We start from the raw sequence: 20,551 nt of genomic DNA, 5'->3' as shown, positions 1-20,551 counted from the left end.
ACACACCGCACTCCTCACAGACAGTGACCCAGAGGAAACCCACGCAGACACAGGGAGAACACACCACACTCCTCACAGACAGTCACCCGGAGGAAGCCCACGCAGACACAGGGAGAACACACCACACTCCTCACAGACAGTCACCGGAGCGGGAATCAAACCCATAACCTCCAGGCCCCTGGAGCTGTGTGACACTACCTGCTTCAGTCCTTCACAGGGCAACACACACACTCGCACACACATTCACTCACACACTCACACCTACGGACACATTTGAGTCACCAATCCACCTACCAACGTGTGTTTTTGGAGCGTGGGAGGAAACTGGAGCACCCGGGGGAAACCCACAGGGAGACATAGAGAACACACCACACTCCTCACAGACAGTCACCAGGAGGAAACCCACGCAGACGCAGGGAGAACATACCACACTCATTACAGTCGACCGGAGGAAACTCACGCAGACACAGGGAGAACACACCACACTCCTCACAGACAGTCACGCAGAGCAGGAATCAAACCCACAACCTCCAGGTCCCTGGAGCTGTGTGACTGTGACACTAACTGCTACTCTACCGTGCCACCCCTATGAATATAATGACATTTAAAAAATTATTTGCTGCTTTACACAAAAAGAAAATTTGCAATCTCATTTTCCATGACAAATCAAACAGGTAGATTATATTTCACAATGTAATTTACTGTTTTCCAACTGCACAGCATTTGTTGTTAGCAGGGATAGGCGGTATCCACATTATTCATACCATCTCAAAATATTATCGTGGTATAAGACATTACTGTAGGGAGTGTGTGCTCTGCCAGACTGCGCTGAGCTTTATAACCGTGAGCACAAAGTCAAGTGCACAGTGCACACCAACACACGTGTTGATGATAAACACCCGAATCTGAGAGAGCAAATTCCGGCAACTGGGGCTGAAGGAACAGAAAGGTTAAAAAATAAGTGAAATAAGACAGTGTACACTGTTTAGAAGCACAGCTAGCGCTAACAGGCACTTGTGGTTTACCACACCACAGCAGATTTTTCAGTGAACTGAGGCTCAAATATTTAGGACATAAAGCTATATACCTGTGAGCATAAAGTCGAGTGAAGGATTTTCTGAGAATTTTGTCTGTTTACAGCTTTCTTTCTCTTTTAACTCAAACTCAGCACTAAACTTTTAACTGCTGGCTACTGGGCTTGTGTCTTTCTCCACCTGTTTTCAGACCGTGACATCAGCAGTCCTTGAGCTCCCTCAGCACCCCCTCCCTAAAGCTCTCTTAAATGCACATGAACATTTTTAGCCAACTTTTAAAGACACAGGACAGAAATTTGACACCCCACACACATGTCATAAATACCTCCCTCATTTTGAGATACTGTGCACATTTTAAATACGGTATTATCATAGAAAAGTAGTGCAAGGTAATTTGATAATAATTTGGATCACAAATGGCACTTGTGGACAAAACTGCCCTGCGTGTTTGTTGATGCAAATAATTGGAACAGAAGAGGTTAACACAGAGTTTGAGTGAACAATCAAAACAGTTTATTATACAGAATTCTGGGAAGAACAGTACAGCATGCTTCTTCTCCCTTAGCTGGTCTGTTCTCCGCCTAAGTGACCTCTGACTCCCTGTATTATAATAATGGTAGTCCTTCCCCCTAGGTATATGTTTCACCCTGATTGGCTCCCAGATGAGTCAGTCATTGCTAGGGTGTTGCTAAGGCTTTCCAATGACTTAGTGACCTCTCTGCTAGAAGAACCTGTTGTTTACTGCTGAGTTCAAGCAGTTAATCACACACCCCCTTCAGACACACCTTTTCCTGTTGCCCTATTGCGCAGATCATAAAGTTAATACTGTCTCTTAAAAATAATAAAAGTATCAAACTAGCTGAAAAACATAATGATTACTGAATCATTTTCCCACACACTCCAATTCATTTCAAAATATATGAAAGACCAGAATATGCAGATGCACTGCATCACAGCATCTTAAAGCACTTGGCATTGGACATGGTTAAAATTTAGCTCATGCACTGCTGCTCCAAAGTGTCCTATTTCATTCCATGCTTTTTATGGGCTTTACATAAGCCGTGCAAGTACAACTAAAAGCCTATATCAGCAATGAGTGCACCTTAAAGTAGCTGAAGACTGTAAGTATAAGCTGTGTGTACAAACTTTGGACATCAGTTTGCCAAATTGCCCACCCCTTTTGCAGAGGGGTTAGCATATACTGGCAAATAAAATGCAAGAAGCGTTACTCCATGCACAGAAGCAACAAGTGGCAAAAAAAAAAAAAAAGCAGTAGTACTGTTTGTGTGATCCTCCTCACCCAACTGGCCAACTAGGCTATGCTCGCCACGGTGGCCTTCCTCTGGACCTCCTGACCTGGGTCTGCAGGCCAGCATGCGGTCCAGCCTGCAGAAGTAGCGAAAGGATTCCATGGCACAGAGACGTGCAGCTGAACTGCGGTAAGTAGCCAGCTTGATTTTTCTGTACTTGTGCTTCAGGCTTTTCCAGCGGTTGCGGATCTGGTTTACAGTGAAATGGATGCCTTTCTTGGCCAAGCTTTGGTGCAGGCGGCGAAAATGCAACTCGTTCCGCTGCCGTTTCTTGTCCAGCTCCCGGACCAGGTCTAGCTGCTCTATGAGGGTGAGCATGGAAATGGTGTCTGTCTCTGTCCACCACTTGTTGGGCCTCTTTTCACTCACATTCATGGTCTACGTTTTGATGGAGCTTCCCACAGCACATCTAAGAGACAAGAGTCTAAGAAACAAGAGACACAATAATAAAAAATTAAATTAAATTACTTCATCAGTCCACTTTCAAATTTGTGACATTGTTCTCTGCTGATGATTATGTGTTCATTAGAATAGACTACAGTTGTAACAGCAGGAAAGACAATACATGTTATCTGAAATATCTTCTTGGCATCACTAGTTTTATATATATATATATATATATATATATATATATATATATATATATATATATATATATATATATACACATACACACACACACACACGTATATATATAATTTCAGTATAATGAAATTATATGCTCAATGTATTAAATAATTCCATTTAAACAAAAAGTGGGGCCCACCAATTTGTCAAATGGATTGAGGCACTGTTTAAGTGCCCCTCATTTAAACTGGAAAACAATTTATCAAACTGAGAAAACTGATAATTAAATCTGTAAAAAAAAATTAAAGTAGTTAATTACTACGTTTAAGGAATGTTTTTTTTTTTGAAGATGCACTAGGTAGTTGTATTTCATTTTCTATGTAACACAACAAACTATGAAAAACATGATTTTAAAAATAGTTATTCTGCACTCTAAACTGGAATGGTTGCCCTTGTTTTTCAATGGTTCCCATGCTTCGCACCAACAATGAATTCACTGAATGGGATTCAGAATGTGCATTCCCTCTTTTCTTTTTTTTTTTTTTTAATTGGTGAATTTACAAACGACAAATTAATTTACAAATAGACAAAGGAATGAAGTATAAAATTTGGTAAGGTCCACATACATTGAAACAACAAACTAATGTTAAAATTAGACTAATTTTGATCAATAACAGTATTCAAAAATAAACCTGTATTTTGAATGCATTGTCAAAGCATCTTACCTCTAACAATAAATTTTGCTGTCCAAGTGCTGTTCTGTTTGGACTTTAAGCGACCTAAAATCTAAATATATGTCATATTTATAGTTACTGACTTCTCAAAAATAGTCCAGTGTGCTCTGGAATCTCTCAAATCTGCTGTCTACCTGAATACTCGGTCTACTCATTCAATAATATCAGAGATGCCTTCAGTGCTGGACTTAATGCTAGAATTATCTCTACTGTGAAACGATTCGTTAATCGCGTGGAGTGCACATGACATAATTATATTTATGTCGATGGGAGGCAAGGTCGTGGAACTGCTTCATTTATCCAGCTATGAGCATCTTGCACTTGTTTACATAGCGGTTAGCCTTTTTGTGTATGATTTAGACAGATCCCTATAGGAAGAGAGACACATGCTGCCATCTACTGGACCGGATGGCATCAGAAATACGCATACAGTCACATACAGTTCATACGGCTGTTCGATTCAGGGAATTCTGGAGTCGACTCCAAATTCTATTCCAAACCACAGGAACTGATAGAGTCAATTCAATGAGTCGATTCCTTACCATTATACAATGCCCTGACATAAACAGTGGTTCTCTTTGTAGTGCACACGTTGGTGAATAAACAGCACGGCGTTAGTGTTCATATTAAAATATATAAAAAGGGGATGTTTTAAAATAAATGTCTTACTTGCTAAATACCATATCCATAACTGCAAATCCAATGGTAACAAACATTTTTCCCTGCTTTCAAAAATCAACTTGATCAGTACATGTCCTTTATATTCCCTTCTAAAAATCTCAAAGCTAAGAAGACGGTGATGCTGTATTCTACGACGGAGTTTTAGGGCCACAGCGTTGAAAAAAAAAAGATTCTGAGATTAAAGTCAGAATTCCGAGAAAAAACTCGGAATAATTCTGAGAAAAAAAGTCGGAATAATTCTGAGAAAAAATCTCGGAATAATTCTGACAAAAAAAGTCGGAATAATTCTGAGAAAAAATCTCAGAATAATTCGCTGCGTATAATGGAGCAGACACATTGTAACTGTGGAACGCAATGTGTTGCTTAAGTCATGCTGTGGTATAGATTTCAGGAATAAACACTCTTCTCTTCCACATCAGGGCCACAGTGTGATTAGTGTTTAAACCCTGAATCAGTGCACGAACCCATGGCATGTTTCAAGATACAATTAATGATCACGAAAATGATGGATACAGAACGAGTAGAACTCCGGCGCCCACGAGGCTCCATCGCGTTACGGCTCGGACTCGTACAAAAAACTAAAGCCTTATGCATGAATTATTTATTAAACGCATTCACAGACATGACGCAGCCCCTGACTGAGATGCAGAAAGGCTTTAGTTTTTTGTACGAGTCCGAGCCGTAACACGATGGAGCCTCGTGGGCGCCGGAGTTCTACTCTTTTACACTGTGTCTGCTCTTTTATACGCAGCGAATTATTCTGAGATTTTTTCTCAGAATTCTGACTTTAATCTCGGAATCTTGTTTTTTTTTTTTTTTTTTTTTTACCGCTGTGGCCCTAAAACTCTGTCGTAGTATTCCTCATTAGTGGCTCCAAATGACTACAAAAGACATATATTTTATCTTTGTTGTTATTGTATTATTTATTAATTTATTTCTGTAATCTCCTTTTAATCTCCAGAAATATGTGGGCATCCATAATGTGGAGAATTCCATGTGCATCTGAATAAATATGAGTATTTTCCTAAAACACACACACACACACACACACACACAGACATATACACACACAAGACTGCAAGGGAAGCTCAGCTTCCCCTAAAATGTAAAAAAATAAGTGATCAAATATATACTGTTGTGTGTACATGTCATTGAATAAATATGCACTACAACGCGCTCAACTTTTGTTCAGAATCAGCTTCTTATCACTGGTAAAGACGTGGCTTTCCTCTTAATCATTCCCGCAGCTTCACAGTGATTTAAACAGTTCAATAGCGAAGCAGCGAAGTGCAGCGAAACGAGACGAGTCATTGGATAAATGCTGGGCTTTGTCCCGCCCATCGGATTCTCAGCATCTCTGGGGGTCTATGGGGCAGTGGGCTGGCCTCGGCTGGCCCGGACGCTCAGCTTCTGCACGATGATTGGATGATTTGTCTGAGGCTGAATCCCTTTTTGATGGGCAGCGAAATGAGCGAATGAGCGATCCTTTGGTGTAAAGATCCGTGGGAGCATTACATTTTCATTCTGTTCTGATTTGAACCATAGACTTTCTTTCTTAGTGGCATTTTCTTTGTTAAAAACGACTAGCGACAAATCGAGCTTCTATTTTTGTGTGTTTTTTTGTAGCTGCTTGTGTTTGGAGACTGACTTCTATCACTCTTTCTGACTTCTATTGCACTTTCTGCAATAGAAGTCAGCTGATATATATAGAATGAAAGCTGATATATATAGAATGAACTTTGATATGAACTTGATATATATATAGAAAGAAAGCTGATATATATATAATGAACTTTGATATGAACTTGATATATATATAGAAAGAAAGCTGAATGCTGATATATATAGAATGAACGCTGATATATATAGAATGAAAGCTGATATATACAGGAGTTGGACAATGAAACTGAAACACCTGGTTTTAGACAACAATAATGTATTAGTGTGGTGTAGGGCCTCCTTTTGCGGCCAATACAGCATCAATTTGTCTTGAGAAAGTCCTGTAAAGTGGTCAGAGGGATTTTAAGCCATACTTCTTACAGGATAGTGGCCAGGTCACTACGTGATGCTGGTGAAGGAAAACGTTTCCTGACTCGCTCCTCCAAAATACCCCAAAGTGGCTCAATAATATTTATATCTGATGACTGTGCAGGCTATGAGAGATGTTCAACTTCACTTTCATGTTCATCAAACCAATCTTTCACCAGTCTTGCTGTGTGTATTCGTGCATTGTCATCCTGATACACGGAATGGCCTTCAGGATACAATGCTTGAACCATTGAATGCACATGGTCCTCCAGAATGGTTCGGAAGTCCTTGGCCATGATCATTCTATATATATCAAAGTTCATTAAATACTTCCTGTTTGGCTTGCCATAATATATATATATATATATATATATATATATATATATATATATATATATATATATATATATTATCAGAGAGAGAGAGAGAGAGAGAAAGGGAGAGAGTGGAAGGAAGGAGAACTAACTCCAGACCAGAAGGTGGAGCTAACGTTAATGTTTTGCCGCTTGAAAAGTATAGACGTGTCTGACACCAGAGAGCTAAACGTTACATGGTGCTTTCTCGATTAATGTAGCTAACACTGTAAGTATATTACCTGTATCTATTTCTTCTAAAGTGTTTTGGTCACACGTTTTGTTCAGGGCATTTTTTTTATTCAAGTAATTTGATGAATGGACATGTCATGTTAAACACATGTTGCCCATAAGAACATTTTATATTTAACGTTACATAAAAAAATACAAATGTTCCTATCGTCATAGCAGTAATAACTTACTAAAATTACTTACAGCATTAATAACTAAAACAGAATCGTAATACAACATACACATTCGCGAGAAAACATTTATATTATATGAAGCGAAATAATTTAATTTTTTTTCCATTTCATTTAAAATAACAGACGTGTACATTTAAGACACTGGCCGCTGGATTTAGTTTTCGGCATTTTTTCTTAATAATATGATATTTACACATTACAGGGAATAGTTTCATAATAAGTGTATTATCATCCATACTACTGCTCTAAACAAAAGTTTAATAAGTCAGTGTAAAACAGTATATTGTGCACTCTCAGTTTTCCTTTTATGAAAACGAAATATGTATATTCAAAATGTCTAGAATATACACTAGTTCCTAACATTAAAATGACCTCATGATCCATTTGATCAACTCCACTGACCATACAGGAGTGTGCTTCTAAAATTACAAGCCCTTTTGGCTGCTATGTATATACAATGAACACAAATATTTAACTAATTCAGAAAAACACAAATGTATTCAAAACCCATTCTGAATTATGTTTTTTTTTTTTTTCATTTTAAGTCGAATGTATGCAGTTAAGCAGTTTCTAGAAAGGCTCCAATGGTACTTGTTTATGCAAAATCAGTGCACTGGTTTAGTCAAATCATATTCATAAAATAGCACCTGAAGTTCTAAGCTTCAGTAGTTTCTAGCAGGATGGCCAATGGTTTGTGGACAACCCTTAATAGTGTTATGTTTATTTATTTCAATGGGCACCTATTGCTGTGTATCGGTGATGTGTGTGATGTGTAGGAGTGGTGTCAGAAATAAGCTAACATCATACCTGACTATTTTTACTAATGAGTAATTGTCATGAAACCTAAACAGCTTCACATCTAGTGTACAGTCTTCCTAGATGTTGCTGTTACTACAGTAAAGGGAACAAATTAATTATTGACACCCTTGATTTTGGGGGAAAAAAAAGAACAACAATGTATGAACATATATACACACGTTTCTGGAAATATGTATTATATATACCGTTTGGGCCACCGTGCTGTGTTGCTGTCACACAGCTCCAGGGTTCCTCCAGGTGCTCTGGTTGCCTCCTGCTATTGGCTATTCAAAACTGTCATACACTGATCAACCATAACATTATGATCATATATTGTTCTGCAATTACAAACTGAAGTGCACAGAAACAAGGAGGTTGTTATAATGTTATGGTTGATCTGTGAGTATGTGAGTGAATGTGTAGGAGAGTGATGCCCTGGGATGGATTAGCACCATGTCCACAATTTGTTCCTGCCTTGCTTCCAGTGATTATGGGTAGGCTCTTGACTTTGACCCTGAACATGATACAATGGTTACAAAAAATGAAATGTATAAAACATACATGTTGTACATATCCATTTTCTTTCCCCAGATCACAGAATACTGTCTATGGTGAGATATCAAGAGCTACAAGCTAGAGGAGTAACAGACCTATATCAAGAAAAGTTAATTAAATTGCTGATTTGGAGTGGGTGCACTCTGTAAACATGGCGGATGATGTTCTGTTTGAGTTTCTGCACATGGAGATAGTTTCTCATGTTTACAAAGAGCAGGCAAGCCGGGAAGACATTGATAAGGTAATGTAGCTCTGCATTAAATTTAGGAACCTTTTAAGAGCTGTGAAGTCATGGCATAATGAGCAAGACAAGTGGCAATCCAATATCATTGGGATGGGTTGGAGAAGCATGTGTTCCTAAAATAATTATGCAACATCAATTTGACTTTGTGACTGAATCATATTAAGCCTCACTGCCATATTCCAATATCCAGTGTTAATCTTAGAGGAGTACAAGCTGATTGGATGTTAACAGTATGAGAGTAGCTGTATCGGTTGAGCTTTTCTTTGAATACTTGACATACTTTTTTCTTTTAAAAGGAGAGAGTAACTTGTGTGTCCATATTAGAAGGAATGGGCTTCAGAGTGGGACAAGGCCTTATAGAAAGGTAATAATGTACTTGTGTGCATAATTTTTGTTGTCAGCTTATTGTTGCCATGTATTGAAGCAAATAAATGCAAATTGTATCCAGAAGGGGGCACTGTGAAGTAACTAGCTCAGATACAGTTGTTTAACAAACCCTTGAAAGAAATGACACTCAGAATCTTATGTATTGCCTGATGTATAGTAATCCCTATGTATTATGCAATTAAAGTGTGTTTCTGTATACATTTGATCTTCTAAGATGTGCTGTACCCCATAATACAGTCCCTTTTGATATTATCATAATTGTGGGCATTAGTAGCTGTTTTTCAGAAGCAAATATGTAACCTAAATTTAAATTCTTCATCTTTTATTATTTGGTGGACACACAGATTTACAAAAGATTATCCCACATTCAAAGATGACTTGGACATAATGAAGTTTCTCTGCAAAGATTTCTGGACCTGTATCTTCAAAAAGCAAGTTGACAACCTAAGAACCAACCACCAGGTTTGACGTTTTGACTCAATTAAATAGAAATACCAAAATCAAGGCTGGCTTTGAAACATTTCTTGTAAAGGTGACTTTTCTGTGTCTACAGGGAACGTACGTTTTACAAGATAACAAATTTACGCTGTTAACTCCAGTGTCCAGTGGAAAGCAGCACCTGGAAGAAGCTCCTAACGTAAGCCTCTAATAATGCCGTAGAGCAAGTGTAGGTAACCCTTTTTCCTTTGGGTGCCATATTACTATTAACAGATCTGTTCATAGACCACAGGCCTCAACAGAGGTATGCTGATACACACTCAGTCTGTTCACTCACCCTTGCTTCTTTCACACTGTCAGGCTCCAGTTTAGCTTGCTGGAAATAAGCTAGCTATGCATGTACAGATTATTTATGAGAATCTTTATTTGCTCATTGTTGCTTTTCTTGAAAATTGTGAGGCAATGACGGCTGGATATATTGTCTATAGTCCAAAGGTTACCCATCCCTGCAGTTTAGTATGCTTCATAATATCGTAGGAGTCGACAGTCATGACCAAAGATCTTTTTTTTTTTTTCATTTCATTTAAATAGTGGGTCTCATTCATGAAATGGGAGCAGAACGAATTTGTGTGTAAATGGTTCATAAATCACTTTTTTCATAAATTTCCTGATTCATCAAAGTTCTGAAGCCCTCAATCTTTCAAACATCATCCCAGGAATGTTAAGCTATGCTATACTTCACACACTGTAATGAGGGTGTGCGCACCCAAATGATACGATCATTGTCTTGTGCATCCGATCTGCGCCATGTTTTTGGACGCGGTCGTGCACCTCCAATGTTTTATAACTTACTTCATAAGGAACAGGAACAAATCCACAGCCATTTATCCCTCTATGAGAGACAACAGAGAGAGTCAAATTGTTCTAAACGGAGCTCTTATCAAGAATAAATGGCTTTAGCTTCAGTACAGCTTCCCCCACCTTTAGCACAATTGTGTCGGACAAGCTGCAGTGACCATGCATTGGTGTGCAAATGTCTTTGGCCCCTAAAATTGCCGTAGTCTAAATAAGAATGATGCTTGTATAAAATTATGTATAGCTATAAATACAAATATTCTTTTTATAAAATTGTGTGTTGTGAGCGAGTGTGAAGAGCAAAGTTTTTTTTCTCCTTGATTGTATAGTTTTGTTAAATCAATAATACGCTTTATTTAGCATGATGACATATTTATTAAACTAGGGATTGGATGATAACCTCAAATAAAACTTAATTGCCACAAGGAAAGATGTTAAACCAATACATTCACAAACAAAACATACAGGGGTTTGACAATGAAACTGAAACACCTGGTTTTAGACCACAATAATTTATTAGTATGGTGTAGGGCTTCCTTTTGCAGCCAATACAGCGTCAATTTGTCTTGGGAATGACATATACAAGTCCTGCACAGTGGTCAGAGGGATTTTAAGCCATTCTTCTTGAAGGAGAGTGGCCAGGTCACTACGTGATGCTGGTGGAGGAAAGCTTTTCCAGAGTCGCTCCTCTAAAACACCCCAAAGTGGCTCAATAATATTTAGATCTGATGACTGTGCAGGCTATGGGAGATGTTCAACTTCACTTTCATGTTCATCAAACAAATCTTTCACCAGTCTTGCTGTGTGTACTGGTGGATCGTCATCCTGATACACGGCACCACCTTCAGGATACAATGTTTGAACCATTGGATGCATATGGTCTTACAGGAGCAATGTGCAATTAATGAAGATTGGCCACCAGGCTGGTCCAATTTAGCCATGAAACCTCCCACACTAAAATGACAGGTCTCTCAGTTTCATTGTCTAACCCCTGTAATTACTTCCTGTAGTAATGTTATATGTTTTTAGGGTATTTGAGCAAATAGTATTTTACTGCTCAGGCTTCTTAATGCTCATTTTCTCAGGTACTCTTGCACAGTACTGTGTAACTCAGACTTTAGATGGCATAATCCGTGTAATGCCTCAATATAAGTTCCCATAAGTGAGCAAAAAATATACATAGGCTGAAGCTAAAAGGAGCAGATTTGAATGTACTTCAATAAAGTATCAATTTCTGCTCTAAATATTTGTTTCCTTTTACTTTTCTGTTGAGATTTTTAATTTTTTTTATGTGATTCCTCAGTCCTAGTGCTTCCTTATATGGTGGTTATTTGAAATTCATGGGAATAATTTCTATGGTGATTATACACATTGTTCATGGACATAACTCTATATCTTTGCCTACATTTGGTACATGCAGAATAATGAATAATGCACTTAATCCTATTTCTGTCTCCTAACCCTCCCCTGCTCCTGCCTTGCAAGTTTATGGGATTAGTTCCCTAGGTTTATGATGTAAGAAACATGCAAATGCATAAATGTAAAGAAACCCTGGTTGTTTGAATTCATTCATTATTCTTCAGCGGAAAAATTCTGCCTTAAAACGGATTGCACAGCCCAAACCGTAAGGCCTACAGACTTGATACTTGGTCAACAGATAGTAAATGCTCCCGCTACTCAGGTGCAAAATATCAGCCTGATTGGCCTCAAGGGGGCGCTACAGCGAAAGAAAAAGCTTTTATTGAAGGATTTTCCACACGGTGTGGCATAGCGATGCAGTTATTTTTTCTACATTATCCTTGGGTCCTGATGAATCAAAAAGGTACATCCAACCACTAAGCTCCGCCCACTTAGATTTTTTGCTAATTTGTATAATTTGCAAAACTTATTTCCGTGAATTAGTCCCTGGATCTTCATCTGAACCCCATGACCTTGATGTCAAAACGTTCGCAGGAGCGAGCCGGTCAATAAATATAAAACAAATCTTAACATTTGGAAACAAGATGGCCGACATATGCAAATGAACCTGTAACGTGAATGGCAAGTTTTACTTAAACTTAAATTACTTAAAATACAAGGCCAAGCCTACATATGGGAGCAAGCCTACAAATGGGAAATTAAGGACGACTCAATACGGGCACATTTAATAATGCCAATGGCCAATCAAAGTTAAGGTTTTTTCCATAATTTTTTTGACAGGCTTAACCATGCCCAATCATCATGACATTTGAATGGTATGTTCATGGACACATATGGAATAGCTCAGTGAAATGTTTATCAACATGATAATAGTTTCATAATACACTCTCCCTAGTGTCTAACAATATTGCAAATGCAACATTTAAAAAAAAGTATAGTTTCTCCTCAATTGTCAGGTATGTGATTATGGAATTGTTCGTAGTAGTCCGTGGGTTTAGATCCTATCAACACACACATGGTCTCATTGCAAACTGCATTGCTTGTAGGTTAATAATTCATAAAAAAATGAGATTTGGACACACTGTTGCTGCAATACATCAACAAACGTGCGTTGGTAGAGGTCGATTCACTCTTTGAGCTATAAGTCATTCAAACTTGACCCAAATCCAAGCCAAGCCAAAATTGGTATACATGTGCAGGGCACATATAGGGGGCGCTACAATAAAAAAATGTCTTAAAAATATGTTTTTAATTTGTTATGGCGCCATCTAAGGGTGCAGTACCAACAAAATGTAATGATCTTTTCTGAAGCACAAATGTAAGAAGCTGGTGTCTTTTTGGCAAAAGCATTTTTGACTTACAGCTGTTTATGTGTGATGTTTTGAAGGCAAGTTTACATACCTCTTTTAATCAGTACCTGGATGCCATGCAGTATTGAAATTCCAAAACGTTTTTAAAAATTATTAAAGTTCAGGTTCTTGTGATTCTGCTGATACCAAATATGTCCATATTGGGTCATAATTCAGATTGTAGTTCATGTACAAAAATATGTGGATAATGCTCCAGCAGCACTGCTTTGTTTGGTCCACATGGTCCAGCACAACACACCACCACCAGATGGCAGTGTTGCACTGTGAATAATCCACCACCCATCACATACTGCTTAAAAATGCTGCCTGAGGCTCACAGACAGATCAAACTCGGAAATTCTGTAGTTGCAATGTTAGCAAGTGACTCTGCAATGTTGTATATTTTGAGATTGTCTTTGGAACTCTGCTTTTTCAAAGTGCAGTAGACTGAATTTCTTAATAACATGGACATATTAACATAATAAAAAAATGATATTCAAATGGTAGGTTGCAATATTTTTAATAACATTAGAATCAATCAAGGATGCCCCGATTTAAACATTTTTGGGCTGATACGATAACCGATAATTAGCACTTTGGAGTAGCTAATACTGATATTAATAACCGATAATCTCTTTTTGTAATTATCTTTTTGTAATTAAAGCAAAGTCACATTTGATTAAAGCAAAGCAACATTTTTATTATATGTTGTCATATGACAAGCCTTTTCTTCAGTATTTATAATTTTATCTTTTAATTATATTAGTTGTAGTTGATTTATAATTTTATAAAAGGTATACTGCTGGTTCCACATGAATGGTTTCTAGAGGGGTAGTAATTAGTGCAGCACCAGGTTTGTTTTGGAGAGTGAACGAAGAGTGGATGGAGCGAGTGTTTGTAATTGTTTATCATATTGTTTATCCCGTAATATAATGGAGCCATCCAAATGTCTCTTAGAAGAGACATAGCATAAGTTTACTGACACCAAACTTTTTCAGCTGACTCTCAGAAAATGGTTGGATGTTTTTTTAAACGATTGGAGTGTATATAGGAGCTCTAGAGACCCAAATGGAAATACAAAAACACGCAAAAAGTTAGTTTTGCATAATATGTCCCCTTTAAGAGATTTAACATGTGGTGCAGGTGGCAGTTTGTGCTGGATTTGAAGGAGCTCAGCATTTCGTGGTGATAGACATGTCTCTTTAGCCAATCTGTGCACTACAGGATTTAGCACACCTCTCAGCACAGAGAGCTTTGAAATGCAGTTTGAACAGAGTCTGTATGTTAAGCAGTTCAGGCTGTGTATTAATAACAGAAAACTGGAGAAGAATGATAATAAAATATAAGAAGAGGAATAACAATATAGTGCCTTTCAAGCACTAAAGCTGGAATAAGTCAAACGACAATGTGGAAATATAAAGCAACTCTTTTTCCCTTAGGGTGGGTGGTGGTCATAAACACTTCAGTACATTTTATAGGCACTGTGTATGCTACAGTTTGACTAGAAATCAAAACCTTTACCATAGGAAATTACAAGCGATACTGAAGTATAAAATATTGAACTTTCATATTAAGTTCACCATTAATTAACAATGAATTTGTTCTCTTTTTACAGTACTTGGCCTATTCTTGCGGGTTGATTAGAGGAGCTTTGTCTAACCTGGGCTTGGAGAGTGTGGTTACTGCCGAAGTTTCCTTAATGCCATCATGTGGGTATTCACTATTATTATTAAGAGCCTTCATATATCTTCTGTTTTCTTAGAAATATGCAGGTTTTTTTTTATTAAAAATAAAACCTTTATTTCTGATTTCAGGCAAATTTCAAGTTGAGATTCAGAAGACATAAAATGGACTGAAACACATGTTGGGTTTCTTTGTGGATTATTATTCAGGTCAAAGTAATACATGAAGCTTATATGAATCCTGAATGTTTACAAAACACAGCAGGAGATTTTAACGTATATTTTTGATAAGTGATGTTTGTAGTTGTTAAACTTTGTGGATAATGTTACATAAAAGTTCCGCACACATTTGCAGACTTACAGAAGTGTGGGTAGAGTAGTAAAGTTTTTCCTCAAGTAAAATGAAAGGATAAAAGTTGCTCTGGCAAAGAAGCCAGATAAAGAACCCAATTAAAACTATATTTAAAACAATTAAAATATACATTTCAAGGAAAAAATCAGCCAAATATCAGCTCTGTGAAAAACAACTTTTAAGCAGCATTTCGTTGCTGTCAAAAAAAACAAACATGTATCTCCATTTTTGCTCATTTTCAGTTACATCATTTGATCACAGCAGCTGTCCTTCACATTGTGTAAAAATGTAATGATGTACGGACCAATACAAATGCTCCATAATCACTTGCTTCTCCTGCAAAGATACTATTTTGGAGATGCATGTTTTCTTTGGACAGTGACAAATTTGATCAAATCCAAAGAGAAATTTTAGCAGTGCTACCTAGCAAGTGGCAGCACAGTGGCACTGCAGGTAGTGCCACTACTGCAGAATTTCAGAATCCTGTGGTCCTGGGTTAAAAAATATTCAGGGTGCTGTCTGTGAGTAGTTTGCTGTGCTTTCCCCATGTCTATGTGGGTCCCTCTGGGTGCTGTGGTCTCAGCACAAAATCATGAGCAAAAATCTTTTCCAGTGTTATTTAAGAACAGTACAGTGGCTAATGGAGAGGACCTAAACTTTTATATTTCTGTTTTGAGGCCCTTTGCTTAGTAAATTGCCATCAAGCCACAACAGAAATATACACCAATGTTTGTGCTAGTTCTGTTGTGGGTACGGGTTGAGAATCTTTTGAAGTATAAATTTGCAGATTTGCACGAGGCGTTCTTGAGTGGATGGAGGAGGGCATGTGAGATTATTTATTGATTGATTGATTGATTGTTATATATGGACTGTCCTACATTGGCTAACAAAAGGATATAATAATTTATTTATATTTATATAGCACCTTATATAGGCACCCAGGGATGCTTTGCAGTTAACGCTGCACAGAGAGTACCATTCAACCTTCGCCAATAGCTCTTTCAACTAGCACTGGATGGTGCACTCCCAGGATAGAATGCCAATCCATATCTGGCATTCATTTGTTTACATATAAATGTTTTCACTGACATAAATGCAGTTTTTAGAGTAACCAAGTCACCTAACCTCCATGTTTTTGGACTGTAGCAGGAAACTGGAGACCCTGCAGGAAACCCATTACAGACACAGGGAGAACAGGGAAACTCCACCCAGATGGGACTTGAACCCATGATAGTATAACACAGTATAAGCAGGAATAAAATTAAACTGATGCAGGAGATGCCTTTATCAATGTCCACAAGTACTACTCCCCACACCATATTTTTTTCTCGTATTCCTTGTATGCTACTTACAGCTAAACATGTAAAATGTACTCTACCTCTATTCCAGAAAAGTTTCAACATAAGATTTAAAATAAACGAAAATGCAGCTGCCAAATTTTTCAGTGGTCAAAGAATTTAAATGAAAATATCCACTATAGTTGAAAGTATGGATCTTTTCATTAAAATTATTCAGTGTCATATGCATTTATTTCTGTAAACAATTAGCTGTAAAGAAGGTCAATTGTAATCCATTAGAAAATTGTTTTCCTATATTTATTAAAGCCTTATTTATTTAAAATAAAATTTTGATATTGAATTTCTATTATTGCAAAATGTCTGAACATTGCACTGGGAGGGCAAAACATTTTTCATTTTCTGGTACTTCAGCAGATAAATTGTGTGGTACAGAATGGATGTCTTGAACTTGATGTTGCTCATATCGTGTTGTCAAGTGAGGCTGTCGAAATAATCCCCAAGTATGTAAATTAAAAGAAAAAAAAAACAGCAATGGTGCTGCATTAAACACATCATTTACACATATCTTTGCTGTGGTTACGAATCAGTGAAAACATCATTGTCTGCAGTGGAAGTTGAAGAATGGAAATCTACTTAATCTTCTTTGTTTATTCTCTCTGTCACCAGTGACTGTTAAACTGCAATCATGTTAATTTATTGCTGTTAAAAAGGTATGTAAATAAACCAGGTAAATAAATGCTTACAGCTATAGCTCTGTTTTGCCAAGCCATTTTTGATTTATTCTGTAGATGAGTATGGTGCAAGGCACAGTCCTGTATGTTGGGTTCAGACTAGATGTTGCAAGATTTCCATGAGTTTGTAATGGCAATCAGCCACATAAATAGTAGGAAGGTCATGTACAGATATTTTGTGATTAGTTCTGGAAGACAAAATCTATTCCAACCCATCCTAAAGATATTGAACAAAGTTCCACTGCTACACAGCACAGTGCTTGGAGGATTTATACCCCTCACACCCTTCCTTGGCAATGGGCAGGATGACTTAAAGCTCCAGTGCAGCTACTACAGAGCATCCCATTTCATTTCATGCTTTTGTATAGATGGTATAGAAAGAGTGTGCCTAGTTGAGTGTGCTGTCACTGCTTTAAATAATCGAATTTGCTAAATATATGGGGTGTCTACACATTTTTTTAACATACAGTGTAGGTAAGAAAAGCTTTAATTTGCTGGCATTAATTATAAGATTTTTTTTCTTACAGAGGCAGTATATTAGGTTATTTTAACGTTTTAATGTTTCTTACTTAGCTGACTTCATTTCAATTAATGTGTAAAAAGTTTGATTGAAACTTATTGGAATCTGTTGTCGTCCTGTTTTTGTTCCAGTTGAAAGTTGAAAGAAACTGCAATTTTGGCAAACAAAACGGTTGACTTCTTTAATTTCTTGTTTGTTTGTTTTTTTATTATTAAAATCAGTTTTATGCCAGAAGTCGCAGATTGTAACTGCATCATAAGCTATTTTTAAAGTATTTTATCAACTCCTGAAAATATGAAAAATGCAATGCTTCTAAATAGATTTTTAAAAATTACTCATCAAATGCATATGCTTTGCTGTTTAGTTTGATACGTATTGATAATCAGATTTACCAGAAATGCCTTGTCATATATAAAATTTAACCAAAATGCTGAAAGGGGAATTTATATACGATAAAATATTAGCAAGTCAAGTACATGGGTAAACAACTTTTTTGGGACAATAGAGTTCAGACTTGACCTTCTATATCTCCCTACTACATTCACCTGTGTGTTAGAGTAGTAGACCATTACATTACAGATCTGAGATCTTTCCCCCTTCCTGATTTCCTCTGGTATATTTACTATAGTGAATGCCTGTAGATGTTTAAACAAAGCGTAACTTACACAAGACATAGGTGAATTTACTTGTTTAAGAGCAAATATATATATAATGTTGATTTCTAGAAAGGTTGGTACACTCAGCAAAATAAAAACATGATTTTGAATTTGATGCCAAGCAACACATTCCAGAAAAGTTGGGAAAAGGGAACAAAATTGTAAAGTTTTGTAATGCTATCAAAAAACAATAAAAGGTTAATTTGCAACAGATCAGGGACCTGATTGCTTTGAAAAAGAGAAGCAGTGTTTCAGAAATAAAGATTCAGTGAAAGACTGCATTAGCAAACAGAAATAATTCAAGCATAGCGTTTCTCAAATTAAAATATTAAAGAAGTTGGGGATTTCATTGTGTAGATTTCATTAAAAGATTCAAAGAATTTCAGAAATCCAGGTAGGCTCTGGATCCACCGTGACCCTGAACAGGATAAGTGGTTACAGATAATGAATGAATGAATGAATGAATGAATACATTATTTGTTATTATTGAAGTGAAGTTTTCTTATTTAAAAGGGCTGTGTTTTTTGGTACTGGCTGGAACGGAATAATAGGGTTTCAATTCAGCAGGCAGTGTCGCAGTCACACAGTTCCAGGGACCTGGAGGTTGTTCGTTTGAATCCCGCTCCGGGTCTGTGACGAGTTTTATTGTGTTCTCCCCATGTCTGCATAGGTTTCCACCGGGTGCTCCTGTTTCCTCAAAAGTGTCAGTAGGTGTGAATGTGTGTGTGTGTGTGTTGCCCTGTGAAGAACTGGTGCCCCCTCTAGGGTGAATTCCTGCCTTGCACCCAGTGACTTTGGGTAGGCTCCGGACCCACCGCGACCCTGAACTGAATAAGGGTTAGAGATAATGAGTGAATGAATGAGTTATGAGCTCGGTCACAGAGCGAGTTATACTCGTAAGTCAAGGTATTACTGTATACCACTGTTGCATAGTCCTCTTCTTATTAGCCTTATTAGCCTTAACTGAGGCTTGTGAGACCTGCAGTTCCTTGAATGGTCTACTGAATCTTCAAAGACTTCCTGTGTGATTCCTTACTTGGATATTTTGGCGGGTTGTCTGTGAGAAAGATTCACCAGTATTATAAATGTTTTCATTGTGTACTGTTACAAATATGAGTATAATAATACAGAAAAAGAGATTTTTTCAGAGCACTGTATTTGGATGGTCTTTAAACAATAAAAAGATCTTCAAATTCCTTAAGTAGGTATCCATTGAAAAAATTGTATGTAATCCAAAGTGTCTCTTATGACACTGCTACAGTGTAACCTTTTTGGCAGCTTTATTTTTAAGAACATAAAAATGTCTGTTGATACTTTGCTGGTACAACCCTAGATAAGAGTTCATTGTCTTCTTATGGCATTCTAGATTTCATTTGTTGAGTCTGGGATATTTATGTGTGGAGGAAGCTTAATGGCATAATCCTCAGATTTACAGCCTCTCCTTCTCTAAGCTATCTGAATGACAATTTGACATGTTGACTGGGAGAAAGGTGGAGCGACTTTTCCCTTCTCCATAAATCCAAAAAAATGTTGGGCAGGAAGGACCTAGTCTAGAAGCCTGGGTTAAAAGGCGGGTGTCGAATGTTGCATCTCAAAGTGGGAAACAACATCTAATTTGCCACTCTTGGTTTAAAAGGCAGAGAGAGTGAGAAGGCTCCTTTTTTTTGTCTGTGTGGGCACACAGAAGAAATCCTACTTGGGAAAAACATTAAATAATTTTCACTTTTTCACTTTCATTTTCACTCTATGTTAGAATTCACAAATGTATATTGTTTTATTCTAGTATATTTAAATATGTATTGGGTAAATTGCTAGTGTATTATTAATATACTGTGATGAACAATGACTGTTAGATCTGGACCTACAGTGTGAAGCACATATACCAAATTCTTTTTTACTTTAGCCATGGGTTATTTGATCGATATTTTGGTCCATTCTCAACTATACAAAGATATCTGAAGCCACTCAGATTTAAAGGTTTAAAACACACTCAGTTTTACAAGAATTTCTGTAAATTATGAGCTTTGCCATAGAGCTACTGTTGTTTTCCTTTCTGATCCCGACTGAAATGTATTGTTTAGGCTCATACCCATATTCAAAGTCATTTATATAGGATTTTCCAAGAGGCCTGGATT

At 37.2% G+C, this 20,551-nt stretch overlaps 2 protein-coding genes across 3 annotated transcripts in view; one reads left to right on the top strand and one right to left on the bottom strand.

The window, feature by feature from the left end:
* Positions 1 to 3,914, bottom strand: part of si:ch211-116o3.5 (uncharacterized protein LOC325902 homolog) — a 50,112-nt gene extending 46,198 nt beyond the window's left edge. Inside the window, exons 1-2 of the mRNA XM_066686547.1 lie at positions 3,637 to 3,914; positions 2,314 to 2,768 (exon numbers count right to left, since the gene is read on the bottom strand). Coding sequence (XP_066542644.1) covers positions 2,314 to 2,719 — 406 coding nt within the window. The 5' untranslated portion in view covers positions 2,720 to 2,768; positions 3,637 to 3,914. The remainder of the gene's footprint in view (positions 1 to 2,313; positions 2,769 to 3,636) is intronic.
* Positions 3,915 to 6,799: 2,885 nt separating this feature from the next.
* Positions 6,800 to 17,620, top strand: trappc6bl (trafficking protein particle complex subunit 6B, like). Of its 2 annotated transcripts, none has more exons than XM_066678034.1 (7): positions 6,800 to 6,936; positions 8,522 to 8,726; positions 9,026 to 9,093; positions 9,461 to 9,578; positions 9,670 to 9,753; positions 14,793 to 14,886; positions 14,992 to 17,620. In XM_066678034.1, the coding sequence occupies exons 2-7, from the start codon at positions 8,637 to 8,639 to the stop codon at positions 15,021 to 15,023; spliced, it is 486 nt and encodes a 161-aa protein (XP_066534131.1). In that variant the 5' UTR covers positions 6,800 to 6,936; positions 8,522 to 8,636; the 3' UTR covers positions 15,024 to 17,620. The 2 variants fall into 2 exon arrangements, with proteins under 2 accessions (XP_066534131.1, XP_066534132.1); XM_066678035.1 differs by lacking the exon at positions 6,800 to 6,936 and adding an exon at positions 8,292 to 8,424.
* Positions 17,621 to 20,551: the final 2,931 nt, after the last annotated feature.

Source organism: Hoplias malabaricus, chromosome 1, assembly GCF_029633855.1.
Source record: "Hoplias malabaricus isolate fHopMal1 chromosome 1, fHopMal1.hap1, whole genome shotgun sequence".
NCBI lineage: Eukaryota > Metazoa > Chordata > Actinopteri > Characiformes > Erythrinidae > Hoplias > Hoplias malabaricus.
The sequence above is the reverse complement of the archived record's forward strand: the minus strand, read 5'-3'. Positions and strand labels throughout refer to the sequence as shown.